This window comes from Chinchilla lanigera, unplaced genomic scaffold (assembly GCF_000276665.1).
Source record: "Chinchilla lanigera isolate Chin_1 unplaced genomic scaffold, ChiLan1.0 scaffold00005, whole genome shotgun sequence".
Lineage (NCBI taxonomy): Eukaryota > Metazoa > Chordata > Mammalia > Rodentia > Chinchillidae > Chinchilla > Chinchilla lanigera.
In genome coordinates, this window is record NW_004955406.1 from 42992953 (window position 1) to 43007241 (window position 14289).

Below are 14289 nucleotides of genomic sequence, written 5' to 3' on the forward strand. Positions count from 1 at the left end.
ATGCACCTCCTCTACTGGAGGAAAAGGAAGCCTGTGTAAAGTTGCAGTGCCGGAAGCCATTTGCATCGTGAAGTTTGTCAAAATCTCCTGGCAAACCCCATTTACTAATCAAATTATTCCAGAAATAGCAAAATATTTGGTTTTAATGCATGAATACCTGTTTATAAAAACTTAAGAGTCTTCTGATACAGTATGCAGGATGGTTTTAGAATTATCTCCCAGTTCAAGTTTTCAGTTAGTATTGAAAGAGGAGGTTGGCTATTTTTTTTATACATAAAGATATGAGAAACTTGAGTCAAAGTATAGTATACCTTAAAAACCTCACAATGAAAGTTATAAATTTCTTTAAAACTGAAACATATGACTAAGATAGTTTTCTGTTTTTTTTTCTCTGCCAATTGGCAACAATAGAGATGAAATATCTAAAGAAGTCAGCGTCCATTTGTGTCCTCCAGAAAACGAGTATGTTCATCCTCCAACTCAGCTAGCAAGCCAGGAGAACAGCAGGTACTTGTCCATAATACTGAACTCAAAATGTTGCAAGAGCGTAAATATTAAAGATGGAAACAGAATTGGAATAGGCAATTACACTAGAAAGCCCACTGATGGCAAAGAAGGTAGAAACGACTTAATGAGCTGGGAGTACAGTTGTGTGTTGATGTATGTACTTCTTTCTGGAGTATTTGCATTTCCATTTCCACTCAACAGTTCTCCGTGAGGGCTCTGGCAGCCCTACAGCCAGACACTGCATTTTGAAAGCATCCTATGTTTTGTGATGCATGCTATGAACCTGTGAGCTGTAACACGCTTCTGTGTCCTTGGCAACCCCCGCATGTGCTGCCTGGGTGCGCCTCCAAGCTCCGGGGTCTCCATTAATGTGTAAGCCTGGGGTTTCCCCTGGCTTCTTCCCTGAGTTCTGACTTTCACCGAGTCCTCTGCTTCCTGGGGCCTCCTGAGACTCTCTCTTCTTACTCTCCTCCACTGTGGTTTCCCTCACCCCAACCCATCGTTTCGCCTCCTACACGCAGCCTCACCATGGGCCACTGTGTAATAAATGGGGTGCAAAAGAAAATAGGACCGCAACTTAGACCAGCATGACATATACTGAACATCACAGGTCAGGAAGCAGACAGTAACTAACTGTGCAGGGACCTGCAGACTACTGTCTATGGCTGGCCCAGCAGGAGGCCACCTGGGTCTGCTCCTCAAGCCTCACTGCACAGCCACACCCATTGGTTTCCCTGCTACCCGTGGCTACTTTCCCACTGCAGCAGCATGGCTGAGCAGAGACCGCGGGGCTCCCAAAGTGCAGGTGTTTACTTACTGGCCCACTGGTGGAAGAGTTTGCCGCCCCTGAGCTGTGTCAGGCCACAAGGAATTTCTCACTGCTCCCTGCCTCCTGCTTTAGCTTGCCTCCCCTTCTCAGACTCTTTCATCAGGCGTGCCTGCCGTTTGGTCATCTCTTTGCTGTATACTTCAGGGTACCTCTTTCAACTCTTGGGCCTCTCACAGATTCAAAGCTCCATGTTTCTGTATCATGCAGAGCACTTGGCCCCTTGCTTACTCCTGTGCCCAGGAACCTAACATACTCTACCCATGGGTTCTCAGGTCATTTTTAGCAGTAATAGTGCATATCCCTTAGTAAGCCTACTTCCGGAGAAAGCAGAAGCAAAGGCACCACATTCATAAACTTCCAGTGTGTCCCATCTCTTTCTCACATTGATACATGTTAACCTAACCCTGGTACTTTATATCTATAATGTCGCAAACCCTAAACTCAACAAAGGACAGTGGAAAGGACCACAAAAGAGAAGGGAACAAAAAAGGCATATTTTTAGTTGACCAAGATAAAAGTAGAGACAGCTCAAATTTTTCTAAGCAAAAATCTACCAAGTTTGTCCTCTGTTCTACTGTACTGGAAATGTACTTCCAATGCCCTCTGTTTATTATCTGGCTTCCTAGGTACTCTGCTTCTGTCTTATAGCCTGTTTTTCCTTACTATTCATGAAAGTGAATTAAACATGCATTGCTTTTTTTAAGAAATCAGAATGGATATTTTAGTTTTTGAAGCTTAAATGATACTTTTCTTACTATAAATGGGTATTTGCATGTGCCTGGGGATATACAGTTAGTATACCAAGAGGATATAAAAGTCCTGAGGTGAAAGTAGCATGCTGTCCTAGAACTATACATTTCCCAGTGTTACTCCAATAGTTGGAAGGGAAAATGGTACTATTTTTATATGGATACAAAATCACATGTAAGGGAGCAGAGACTCTGAGACAAAGACACAGAATATTGTGCTTTGGTGCATGCTTTCAGGTATGCCTGCAAGGTACATTTTCCTTTACTACAAAGATGCAAGGATGGAAAAGTTGTACAAAATTGATTCCAGGCCAGATGTGCCGTCACATTATAAACAGATTGCCATTTTTAAATGTTTTATTTTAATTCCATTAGTGCTTAAAATGTACTTTACTTAGAATCATTACCTGCCTAGAACACGTATCCTTTCTTGTTGTCTAACTTCCGTCAGCCAGGCTCAGGATTCCCTCCCCAGTCCTGCTAAGTCACCCCGGTCCAGCATGATGTCTCTCTGTGAAACTCTCTGCAGCATTTCCTGCCTGGACCATTTTAAGGATAAACTTTTTTTTTTCAGAGCAGTAGGTGCTCATGATTGAAAACAGGAAACATGCAAAAATACAAATGTAAATGAGCTGCAACAGATTCCACCCAACAGTAGTAAATAATTTTAAACTTCTTTGCCCATTATTTTACATTTGCAGGTTATACTTTGAGATTAAATTGATTGTGCAAAAGAATCCTGCTTCTTTTCACCAGTGGAAATTACTTCTCTCATCCCTAAAACTGTATATAAATACATCACACAGTATTTGACATTCATGTGTCTTTTTTCCCTTTCAGCTATTACATTCATTCAGTTGTCCATTTATCCTTCCTTCATTGGCCATGTATAATGCACTATATATTGTGCTTTTTCTTTTCTTTCCCATACTAAATTATTAACTGCTTGTGAGTAAAGACTTTTACTTTCAATTTCCTAGAACGTCTGAGTACAGAGTGAACTAAGTACATATTCTGTAAATACCTGAGCATTAAATTTATCACAATTTCATTTTTCCTCAACGTTTGTAAACACCTTCACAACAAACTGCACCTCAGCCTGTTGACTGTTGGTCACCTTTAAGTAGAAAGGCAGAGGTCCTTAACAACTGCCTCACATTTCCTTTTACAATTGGAATTGTGCCCAATTAGCAGGAGCGAGGTTATATGTGGCAACATATAATGGATGAGCAGTAAGTTGGAATCGGAACCCAGTTAAAGACCTGTACCCAGTTAAAGACCTGTACAGGTCCTGGGGCAGAGTGGGTAACCCCGGTAAAGAGGCAGGTGCCAGAGACCCAGCTGTGTGTTTGGGGGTGCCCAGCTGGACTTCATAGGGGTCTGTCCACGGGTGGGAAATAGCATTCCTGGCTGAAGAGGAGAGGCTTTGCACAACCAGAGAAGCATTCAGATATGCTTGGCTGTAATAAGAGGAGGGTGCCATACTTTGTGAAGCTGACACCTTCCAAGGCTGCCACCACTGTTTACTGCCCCACACCACCAGTTTTCCACAGGGACACAACTGGATCGTTATATGTTACAAGCGACTTGTTTGTGTTCTGCGGTGAGGCTCTTTTCATTTCACTCTTCAACTCTGAGAGCAAGTTTTTTGCAAAAGAGAAAGGATGGGGGTCCAGTTACTTATTGATCTGGTTCTTATCTACTCTCAGTTTTCCCCACTCTGCCCGCGCCCTACACAGCAGCCACAAGAGGGCAGTGAGCACAGCCGGTGAATCTGTAGTTTCGATGTGATGCCAGCGGTGTGATGGTCAGCACATGTGTTCTTGGTGGTTCACCATGCTGCAGTCTAAATAAAGACATCTGTTATTTCAGTGGCCCTCTTCAACGAAGTACTGGAGAGCTGCTGGAAAACACCTCAGGTTCCGTGTTGCTTGGAGAGGCGCCAACTCCTGTCAACAGAGTAAGATGTGAGATTCTGGTATCTCTGAAGTGACTCCACAGAGATGAAAGCCCACCCCCCGAAGATGCAAAGCTTTCCCAGTATCCAGCAGAGCTGCCCCGCTCAGTCTGTGTCACAAACCCTCCCTAAACTCCCTGCCCTCTAGTCAGGGGACAAGACTGCACTTTGGGAAAAAAAAACAAACAAACAAAAAAAAAAAACAAAAACAAAAAAACGGCTGCACTTTGTAGAGAAAAGCTTTGTTTACTTACAGGGAGAAATGATTGCCTAGCAGTTCTGCTTTACAAGTCTGTCACTTGCCTTTCTTATTTTAAAATGTTTATAACATGAAATGGGCTAGTAGTACTTGGAAAATGCAGAAAGAGGGGAAAAATAAATTAGCCACATATACTGCTTAGTGATAACCACTCTTAGCACTTTAGCTCACTTTCTGTCAAGCTTTTTTACATATCTGTTCCTGTGCACACTTATCTTTCTTCAATAATCTCTTTGTTTTATAGAGCAGCACTTCTTTAGATGAATTGGAGTAAAATATATATCAGGTTTTACTTTTTCTAGGGAAGGAAAGTGAATTTTGTTTACTGAAAAGGTGTTAAATAGTTATAGAAAGAGTAGCCAAGGCTACTGAGGTAAAGCATCCAAAAAATTAAGCTCTGAGTATTTTCTAATTTCTTTTTCTAGAGCACTTTGTGTTATGTATAAAAATACGTTATGTATAAAAAATGAAAACTTGAAATAAAAGAATAATTCTTATTATAAAAGTAGTTTTTTGTATGTATTAAGAATACATTAGATTAACTAAAAAGCACAACTTTTACAAATGTATCCACCAGTGGATACTAGGAGGGGTAAGTTCTGGTGTCATACTGCAGTGGAAAACCATAGATAATGATAATCTATTATGTATTTCCAAAAAAGCTAGAAGACAAGATTTGCAATGTTTTTACATTGCAAAAAAAGATGAACATTTGAGGAGATAGGTATGTTTGCCTGACTTGAATATTATACATTGTACACATACATGTAACAAAACATCATTTTTTTTTTTTTTTTTGGTTTTTTTCCGGTACCGGGAACTGAACTCACGACCTTGCGCTTGCCAGACAGGCGCTTTGCCGCTGAGCTAAATCCCCAGCCCCACAAAACATCATACAGTACCTCAAAGTATGTACAATTCTGCATCAATTTTTTTAAAGATTTTGTCAAATTAAATGTTATTGTTGACACTTTAAAAATGAGTGGCCCCATATGCTTTAGCCATTCCACATCTTTATAGCACAAAAATTTGTTATATTAAGGACCACGCTACAATTTCTAGAAAGTATCAGAACAGGTCTGCATAACAGCTCCATAGAATTACTGCTGACTGCTGCGCACGTCTGTGTGTTAACAGCGGCTTTAATGTGGTCTTTCACATTTCTCCTGACACCAGCATAAGGGACGCTCTAGACACCAACTTGAATTTCAGCTTAAAACTGTGGAAGATGGAAAAACAGTGTAAGGAAAGTTCACTGACAAAAGAAAAGCAACGCAACTAGTATCACAAAAAAGAACTGCCCTCTTTAGAGAGTTCTCAACAGTTCAAAGACCAGGCCTTTGGTGGACCCTGCCTCCCACGGACAGGCACACAGAGCCGAGAAGAAGGGTAACTAGCCTGTGAATAGATAAAAACGTACTCACAGATGGGGCTTTCCCTCATCCAGATCTTTAGCAAATCTCTATTATTTCTTGGGAGATTGAAAAAATAATATTTAAAGGAGGACAAGAGGCCAGGTGTGTTGGTATGTGTCTCTAAACCCAGCTACTTAGAGGCTGAGGCAGGAGGATTGCAAACTGAAGGCCAGAATAGGTAGTTAAGCAAGACCCTGTCTCAAAATAAAAAATAAAAGCAGGGCTGAGGGTATAGTGTGGGGCCCTGGGTTCAATCCTGGGAGGCGGGACAGAGAGGACAGAGGAGGGGGAAGGACTAGAAATTAAATGCTTGAGAATTAGCCTTTCTTTGAATTAAAAGTTCTTGCCACAAGAAAGAATTCTGTATTATTTTTCCATATAGTGGAGTGGATCATTGAGCAAGCTGAATAACAAACATCTAATGCCTGTGATTTTAACTACAAGAAAACCTTGAGGTTATTTTTCTATTACATTAGTTATCATGGGAAATATCATATATACTGCAAGAATAAAATGCTACATCATCCAACTTGTATTAGTAAGTAATTCTCTTAACCTCTGACCTTAAAGTTTTCATCGGAAAAGCAGGGGCTGGACCAGTTGTTTGACAAAGCTATTTCTAGTGCTAAAATATGAACTTCGATTTTTGTTTGATTTTTGTATAATAGATGTGAGGTGCTAGTTGAAGTCTGTGACTTTCAAGTGCGGGTGGTGGCACGTGCCTGTAATCCTAGCACTCTGGGAGGTTGAGGCAGGTATGGTGCAAGTTCAAGTCCAGCCTGGGCAATTTAGCAACTTACTGAGAGATACTGCTCCAACATAAAACATAAAGAGGGGCTGGGGATGTAGTTCAGAGCAAAGGCACTGGGTAAAATCCCCAGTACCACTAAAAAGATACATTTATGATCTTTAAATAAAATTTGTTCACTCTGTCCAGAGAGAAAAAAGATTCATCTTTCCAAACCTATTTATTAAATATAATTTGTTATATGTTTACATTTTTAAGCCTTCAAAAGGCAAGGTAGAACAAATGAATAGGTGTTCCTTCTGAGAAATGCCCTTGTTTTCCAAATCCCTGTGTAGGTGTGGCACACCACACTCATGTTCCCGCTGGGAAGTGAAAAGGAAATCAGATATGATTAACTGAGGGTCAAGCAGATGGCAGGTGCTTAGGAAGTACAAATTAGAGGCCCGTGGTGCTGCCCTCCCAACTTCTTTTTCTTTTTTTCATTTTGTTTGTTTGTTTTTCTCCGGTACCGGGAATTGAACTCACAACCTCGCGCTTGCCAGGAAGGCACTGTGCCGCCGAGCTAAATCCCCAGCCCTGCCCTCCCAACTTCTGCAGATCACAGTGTAAATATGCAAAGACTCACCTAACATCCCATGTCAAAGAAGCTGGCTAATGACATCCCCACGCACCCCTGTGGCTGCCTCTTGTAAAGTCCTAAAGGAAGTCTGTATGTCAGTGTAAACCTGGCCCACAAACATACACATACATCTTCTGCTCTTTTTAATAGTTTAACAAAATCCTTAGCAGGAGTTGAAGGAACCCCTACTTTTAATCACTGAGTTCATTCCAAGCTCTGACTCCTGACTTCTACCACTACCTCAGAAGCTCATTATCCACACTCTGCCTCTGAATTAGTCAAGAAAATCCCAAGACAAAGCCGAGCCACACACAGTAGCTCCATTTCACAAATAAGTTTGTAATGCCTTACAAGTTTTTCTGTGGGACTCTTAAAATCTCAGAACTTTCACAGCATGTGGTCAGTTCCTGCAGGGGAGAACGGGCAGAGAGAACTGGCAGATGTGTTAATGCACTTGAAACGGGGAGCAGGACTCATTTATCCCATAGTGTTTATCATGTGTTCATTGGGCACTTACTGTAGATCTTGGCATTGAAATACTGCATGAAAACTCCACCCCTGACACATGGAACTTGCTCAGAAAAGTAAGGAACAAGGCCCAGAGCCTTGCAAACAGAGCCTTAGTTGGGTCAAATCAAAATTTTAGAAAACCATTATGAAATTCTTTATATTAAGAGTGGTCTGATGAACCTGAAGGATAGAAATTTTACTAGCTGGAACAAAGTTTCAATAAAATAGTAATCCTTGAAAGTAGGGAAAGAAACAGTAGCCAAAATATTTCTCCTAACTTTCTAATGTGCTTACCAAAAAAAAAGAAATCTTACTTCCAAGTCTGGAAATAAAGGGGAATGTAATATTTATTGTTGCAGAGAACAGTAAGAGATTCTGTTTTCACAAATATGTGCTGATACTGAGCCACATAACCTTTGTCATAGCCCTCGTTCACAGCTGTCGGCATTAACACAAACACTCATCCCTCCCTCGAGTTTCCTGTTCCCTGTCTCCTTTCGTACACCTTCTCTGATTGTCGCTGTGGAATAGCTGGCTTTTGTATTATTCTCAGGTGTCTATTCTGTACACCATCTCCACATTTAATGTCTGTCTGCCCTGCCAAGGATTTTAAAAGCTGCTTTCTGATAATAAGAGGGAATTCCATGGTTTGGTGAACCCAGGAAATCTTCAAGACATCTCAAATACAGATATGTACAAGTAAACTCTTATAATTTCAGAGGATGTGTTTGAGGTTGATGTCATGAGCCTCAAAATCCCCACCACTGTCTCTCATACACTAACCCTGTGCAATACAGCTTCTACCCCATCATCCTATGCACAAAACCATATGCATATATAATAAAGGATATAATTCATAACTATTAATTAAATTACAAATAAATATATTATAAATTGAAAATCCTTATCTGATTCCAAATGTGAAAAGCACATAGAAAATGAATTTCAAATTACTCTCTTTTATGTGTATCAATATAATACTTTTGTTTTAATAAAAGGTACGTTGTGATTTAGACTCTGCCTTTGCATTTACAAATATATCAAGTTCTCCAACTAGTATTCTTTTATAATGCTGGCTGCATAGAATGCCATCACATAAAGTTACCTACCATTAATTCCTTAATAATTCTGCTGGACACTTAAGAGTTTAATTTTTTACAAAACTAAATTTTGGTTCACAGCTCTGATTTCTTTGGGATAAATGCTGAGTGGCACTGGAGCCCAGAAGTCACATTCACTTGAAGGCTTTTCGTGCACACTGAAAAGTTATGCTAAAAATTAAAGCACTGCTGAACTTCCCGATGTGTTCATTCACTGGTTGATGTTTTTATTCTTTGCCAATCTGAGAGAAAGCAAATGTCAACTTTGTCTTTTGTTAGCAATGCCAGTTCTGCTGCCTTTTTTATTTTTAACCAGCAATATGGGCTTACTCACAACTCTGCAAATCAGTTTTCCTCAATCTTAATTTTCCAGCATTGTTTGAGAAAATTTCAGCAGAAAATATTCCCCCCATCCATTTCACGGGATTCCTACCCGCACGGTTCTTGCCGCGCTTAGCTCTCTTGGCCCACCCTTGTCTTTATATTTTTCATGCAGGTACACTATACTTCGTCGCCAACAGGCCAGCATTTAATTGCTCAAGGGCAAGAGGGTGCTAATGGCCTGGCAGTGCTTAATAATTTACCTTCCCCTGCGCCTCTCAAGGGAGGAAGAGAAAGCACAGGTTACCTGGGGAATGGTGGCCAAGCTCTGCAGATTTTGCATACTGCCACAGAAGGCCATGAGAAAAGTCAGCAGCATTCAAGCAAGAAAAACTCAAGCTATTGTCCCAAATAACGCCTGCCCGAAGCCAGACCCAGAGTAAGGGCCTGGTCGTGCGGCAGCCTAGGCTAAGCAGAGCTCGCTGCTGCAGCCTGGAGTCTCTCCTTTTAGGTGGCTGGGCTGCTTTAACCGGAGCTCCGGAAATGATGACAAGGCCAGCGTTGCTTGGGAATCCCTCCTGGGTAGGGTGGCAACCCAGCTTGTACCCACCGAGGCTTTCCGGCACGCGCCGGGGCCATCAGGGTGGCCTGCGCGGGGCATAGCCGGAGGGCACGAGCCCAGGGCCGGAGCAGTCCGCAATCTCTGTCCCCTGCAGGTCCTGGACAGCCACGCCGAGGCCCTGCCCACCGCGTCAAGGCCCCGCCCTATGCTCCTAGGATTGGTCCCACCCGGTCTGGGCCCCGCCCTGCCGCCTGCCGATTGGTCCATCCAGCTCCGCCTCAGGACCCTTACAGGCTGTGGCCACGCCCACCCGGCCTGTGGCCCTGTACCCTGTATGAGTTTGAGATTGTTGCGTCTGGACGAGTGGGCTCAAAGGGGACAACTTTGTGCTGCCAGGTCAGTTTCCTGCTCATCTCTGGGAAGATGACGGCGTCTTCCGAGCCGTGCATGGCGCCTCCTCGCTACGGCAGGAGTCGCGCTGCCGGCCGGTGGCGCCTCCTGGGCGCCTGGCTGCTGGCGGTGGGATCCCTGCTGGCTGCCTCCTCTGGTAGGACCTGGAGCGGGGCGGGGCCGGTGCAGGCGGCTGACGGCTGGGCGCTCGAAACTGGCCCGGCCCACAGCCAAGCTCGCTGCGAGCTCGCCCACGGAGCCAGGCCCGGGGCCTGCTCGGCTTCGGCGGCAAGGGCGCAGTGTCCCAGGCAGGGATCCGGGAGGCAATGTCAGTGCCAGGCTTAGACGTGTGGGTTTGTGTCTTCGTGAAGTCTCCTTGGTACCCCAGACAGAATTGAGCCTGGTTCACAGGTGATCTTGTTTTTTCTTTTCTGCCTGTCCATTACCTAAAGGCTTTTGACATTTACCCCTTTTCATTAAGTCACAGTTGGAAGAAGCAACCTAAAATTCATTGTTAAGCAAGCCTACTGCGAAACTGAACCCTAAAAAAGGATTGGTCACTGGGCGTGGTGGCTCACACCTGTAATCCCAGCACTCGGGAGGCTGAGGCAGGACGAGCGTTGTGAGTTCGAGGCCAACCTGAACTGCATAGTGAGGCCCTGTCTCAAAAAGATTAAAAAAAAAAAAAAAAGAATTGGTATATAATATTAAGCTGGCTTGTTTTAGGTTTCATTGAATGGGATACTTTTAAAATGCTGTAGAATACATCCTCCTCGGATAAAACTTATACAAAGGCTGTCCCTTCCGAACGTCCTGTATTGGTGGTGTTTCTAGGCCAGGTGATGAGTCGGGTCCCTTAATGCTGAATTTTTTTCCTCAGCAACATCTACTGTCCCAGGCCCTGGGCTGCTCCTGGGGAAGGAGTGCTAGGCAGTAAGTGACAGTCCCCACTTCCACGATCTTTATCTCTCTGTTTACATGCACATACATGCATACATATACTAGGCAAGGACTTTATTTCCATCATGGATAACCCCAGTGCCTGACACATAGTAGGCAATCTAAATATTTGCTGAGATTTATCAACAGATATTAACTAAATGTGATTAACGAATTTATTGCAAACCAAGAGGAGTGAAGAGGAGAGGGGCACGATCTGAGTGCCCTTGACAACTGTCAGAGGCAAGGCCCATGCTCCTGCTCATCAGACAGGCCCAGCGGCCCACATCTGCTGTCCCCTAGGCCTTCCTTGGAACATTTCCTTTCCCTCCCGCTACACCAGGCTGTTTGATCCCAGGGAGGCATCTGGGGTGTCACCTGCTTAAGGAGACCTTCTCTGACACACACATCAGCTCACACACCCCTCGGTTTGTCATGGCCCCCGTAAACTAGCTTTTCTGTTCTTTACCTCTCTCCTTTTCGAGGCAGAGATCTTACCTATTTTGTCACACTTGTGGTTCCCAGTGGCAGATTTTTAGCCTCAGTATCAACACCTTTGTTAAGTACCAGAGAAGTATCATATTTGCCAGCAGCTTGGAGCACAGAAAACAATTCCTCCCACTTCCAGGAGGAAAGTCCTTTAGAGAGTCATGCTAGGACTGTCTTTCCATGGTGCTAAGGTAGGGTCAGGTGACATCAGGAGGCTCTCCAGGTCTCCGGGCACCCAGTCTTGCTTCTTAGTGCTTACAAAACAGTTCACCTCTAAAGGGGCTAATAGGGGTCCAGGGTGGTGTCACATGCCAAATAATCCCAGCACTGGGGAGGCTGAGGCAAGAGGATGGCCTTGAGTTCTGGGCCAGCCTGGGGTACATAGGGAGACCCTGTCTCAAAAACAAAAACAAAACACACAAAAGAGGACTAGGAATGGGGAGCAGGGTAAAAGGTAAAGTCAAGAGAGATGTGAAAACTAGCAACAGTAAAGCTGAGAACGCACTAGGCGAGGCAGGGAGAATAGGGATAAAGTAAGTGGCTCACTTTTGAAGCAGCTTACTCTCATGAAAATTTGAGGTCACAGAGGGGCATTACTCAAATGGTGAGACCAGTCTCCTCCCTCCAGAGGGGGGCTGTTTTTTGAGATGAAGTCCACAGGCTCTTATTATGAAAGGTCTCATCTGCTGATTTTAGGGTTTTTTCTTTTGTCCAGTTAAAGAAACCAAGATCACAAATGCTTATGTGGGGTCTCAGCCTCCTTACTCCACATGCGAAGGGTGCAGAGTTATGTGGTTGATTGCTAGGTTTCTAGAATACTGGGAGTAGGGCTGGGGACATGGCTCATCGGCACAAGCACCTGCCTGGCAAGTGCAAGGTCCTGAGTTCAATTCTCAGTACAAAAAAAAGAAAAAATAACCAGAATATTGGCAGGCAAGAAACTAAAGAAGTGGCCAACTCACCCTTCACCAGTGCTTAAAAGCTTTAAGAAATGATCTGCAGTACAAAACTCATGACAACATAATCTCTATCATTGCTGTGTGCCTGATGGTAGTGGGAACAGCTACTATAAGGGGCACATTGTAGTAGGAGTGTGGTCACATTGTGCATGGGGTCAGCTGTGTCAGCTGTGAGACTCAAACATCTGTGGTGGTCTCCTGAGAAACGCAGGCTGGGAGAGCCCACAGGAGGGCAACTGGTCAGTCCTGCCAGGAGAAGGCAGAGCATGTTTCCTAGGCGGGATGATGGGTAGATTAAGTCTAGGGAGACAAAATGCAGGAGATTTGGTCCTCAGGAAGACACAGTCCCATATGGGTCTAAACAACAAAGTACAACAGAAAATGAGCTACAAAAGGACCCACTGGAGCCCCATAGGGACACAGAACCCAAGTTTTTTAAGACAGCAATGGCAAGCAGCTTCCAGGAAGAAGTGCTATGAAGAGGAAGCTGGGAGGGGGCGGGTGGGAGGAAGGGTCTCTGAAATACAGTGATGCCCACAGGCCTGTAGGGCTGAACACCACAGCCAAGACAGGCACTGTGTGAGCAGAGTCTGGCAGCAGGGACTTTAAAGGTCTGTGGGTCATACTAAGGAGCCTCTAACATGACCCTGAAGTGCTGCGGAACTACTGAAGGTTGTCTTATCAGGGTCTTCTTGATGACTGCAGTATATCGAATACTCTGGTCAGAGTGTAGTCGATGAATTCAGTGATTCAGAGAAGCCAGAAAAGGAGAAAAGACACCTGAGGAGACCTCCTCAGAAACACTCAGAGCAGCACGGATGAGGAGTGAGAGGGGCTCCGGACAGGAGAGTGCCGAGAGGCTGAGTAGGCGTGGCAGCTGGGGAGACAGAGCTTGATGCTTGCGCTCGTGCAGAAGTGCGGCTTCGCTGTGTCACTTGGGACAGGGGACAGGTCCCCAGATGAGCTGTGCAGCAGGTGAGGCAACTGAACATGTGACCTGGCACCTGCACCGGGGAGAGGGGTTTCGAAGGCAGCTGGCGTCCGTGGCAGTGAAGATATGGGAGGGGGACTTGCACAGTGAAGAACACCAGGTCCTCAAACAGAAGCCACAGACCCACCTGGGGCCTGAGGACAAGCTGAAAACCAAGGCCCATATTTTCTGGGAAGCCAAGGGCAGAGTGAAGGCAAGAAGGATGAACTGGGTAGTTCCAGATGCCATCAGGAATCTGATGAACTCCCCAGGAAGAGACTGTTAGTGTGAGTTTAACAAGGAGGAACCATTTGATGATTGTGAAAGTGATCAATTTATGGCCCTAGAAATGAGGGAAATAAGGAATACGCGTGTCACCAGGTATAGATGTCAGAGTCTGCATTTTGAGGAAGCAAAGGTTTAGAAACAGGTTGAGACACAAAAAGTTACACAGCACATGAGGATGAGGGCAGGGGAGAAAGGGAATGGAAAATGATCAAGATATGGTCTATACATGGACCAATTCCCCAAAATAAAGGTAATTATTCTGTAACACAAGCTGACACCAATAAAAACAAACCAGCTGTGAGGATAGGAGACAGAACGAGATAAGATGGTCAGGTTTCATTGCAGTTCCAGTTTTAGTCAACTAGCAGGGGTTTCTGGTATCTGAGTGTTTTGTGTGCACCTGTCAGAGCAGCGACTTCTGTGAGCAGATTCTAAGGTGCACAGTTTGGGGATCCAGTGTACAGAGCTGCTTCACTTTACTAAACTCAACTGGGGACAGCCGATCATACTGTAACAGTGGCATCCATTGTTACAGGATGGTGTCGCAGATTAAAATTAATCATCTTGTAACATATCTAGAAGTTAAGACACTGAAGCCAGGGTGTGTGATGTGAACATCTGAACAGGAAGGAAATTCAGTGTTCCAGGCACTGGCTTCTGTTTTGGTGGTCCAAGGAA

General features: G+C 44.3%; 2 protein-coding genes across 12 annotated transcripts in view; both read left to right on the top strand.

Annotated features, from left to right (window-relative positions):
- Window positions 1-4244, top strand: part of LOC102009144 (complement receptor type 1) — a gene marked incomplete in the record, with an annotated part of 69440 nt that extends 65196 nt beyond the window's left edge. Inside the window, 2 exon segments of the mRNA XM_013503302.1 lie at window positions 412-507; window positions 3958-4244. Of these exon segments, the coding sequence (XP_013358756.1) occupies window positions 412-507; window positions 3958-4078 (217 nt within the window).
- A 5620-nt stretch (window positions 4245-9864) lies between these two features.
- Window positions 9865-14289, top strand: part of Cd46 (CD46 molecule, complement regulatory protein) — a 31739-nt gene continuing 27314 nt past the window's right edge. For 10 of the 11 annotated variants that reach the window (XR_259539.1, XR_001230795.1, XM_005375434.1 and 7 more), the window contains exon 1: window positions 9983-10123. Coding sequence is in view for 8 of the 11 variants with exons in the window: in XM_005375434.1 (XP_005375491.1) it covers window positions 10000-10123 (124 nt within the window). In the remaining 3 variants the exon portion in view is untranslated. The other variant, XM_005375439.2, reaches the window with a different exon arrangement.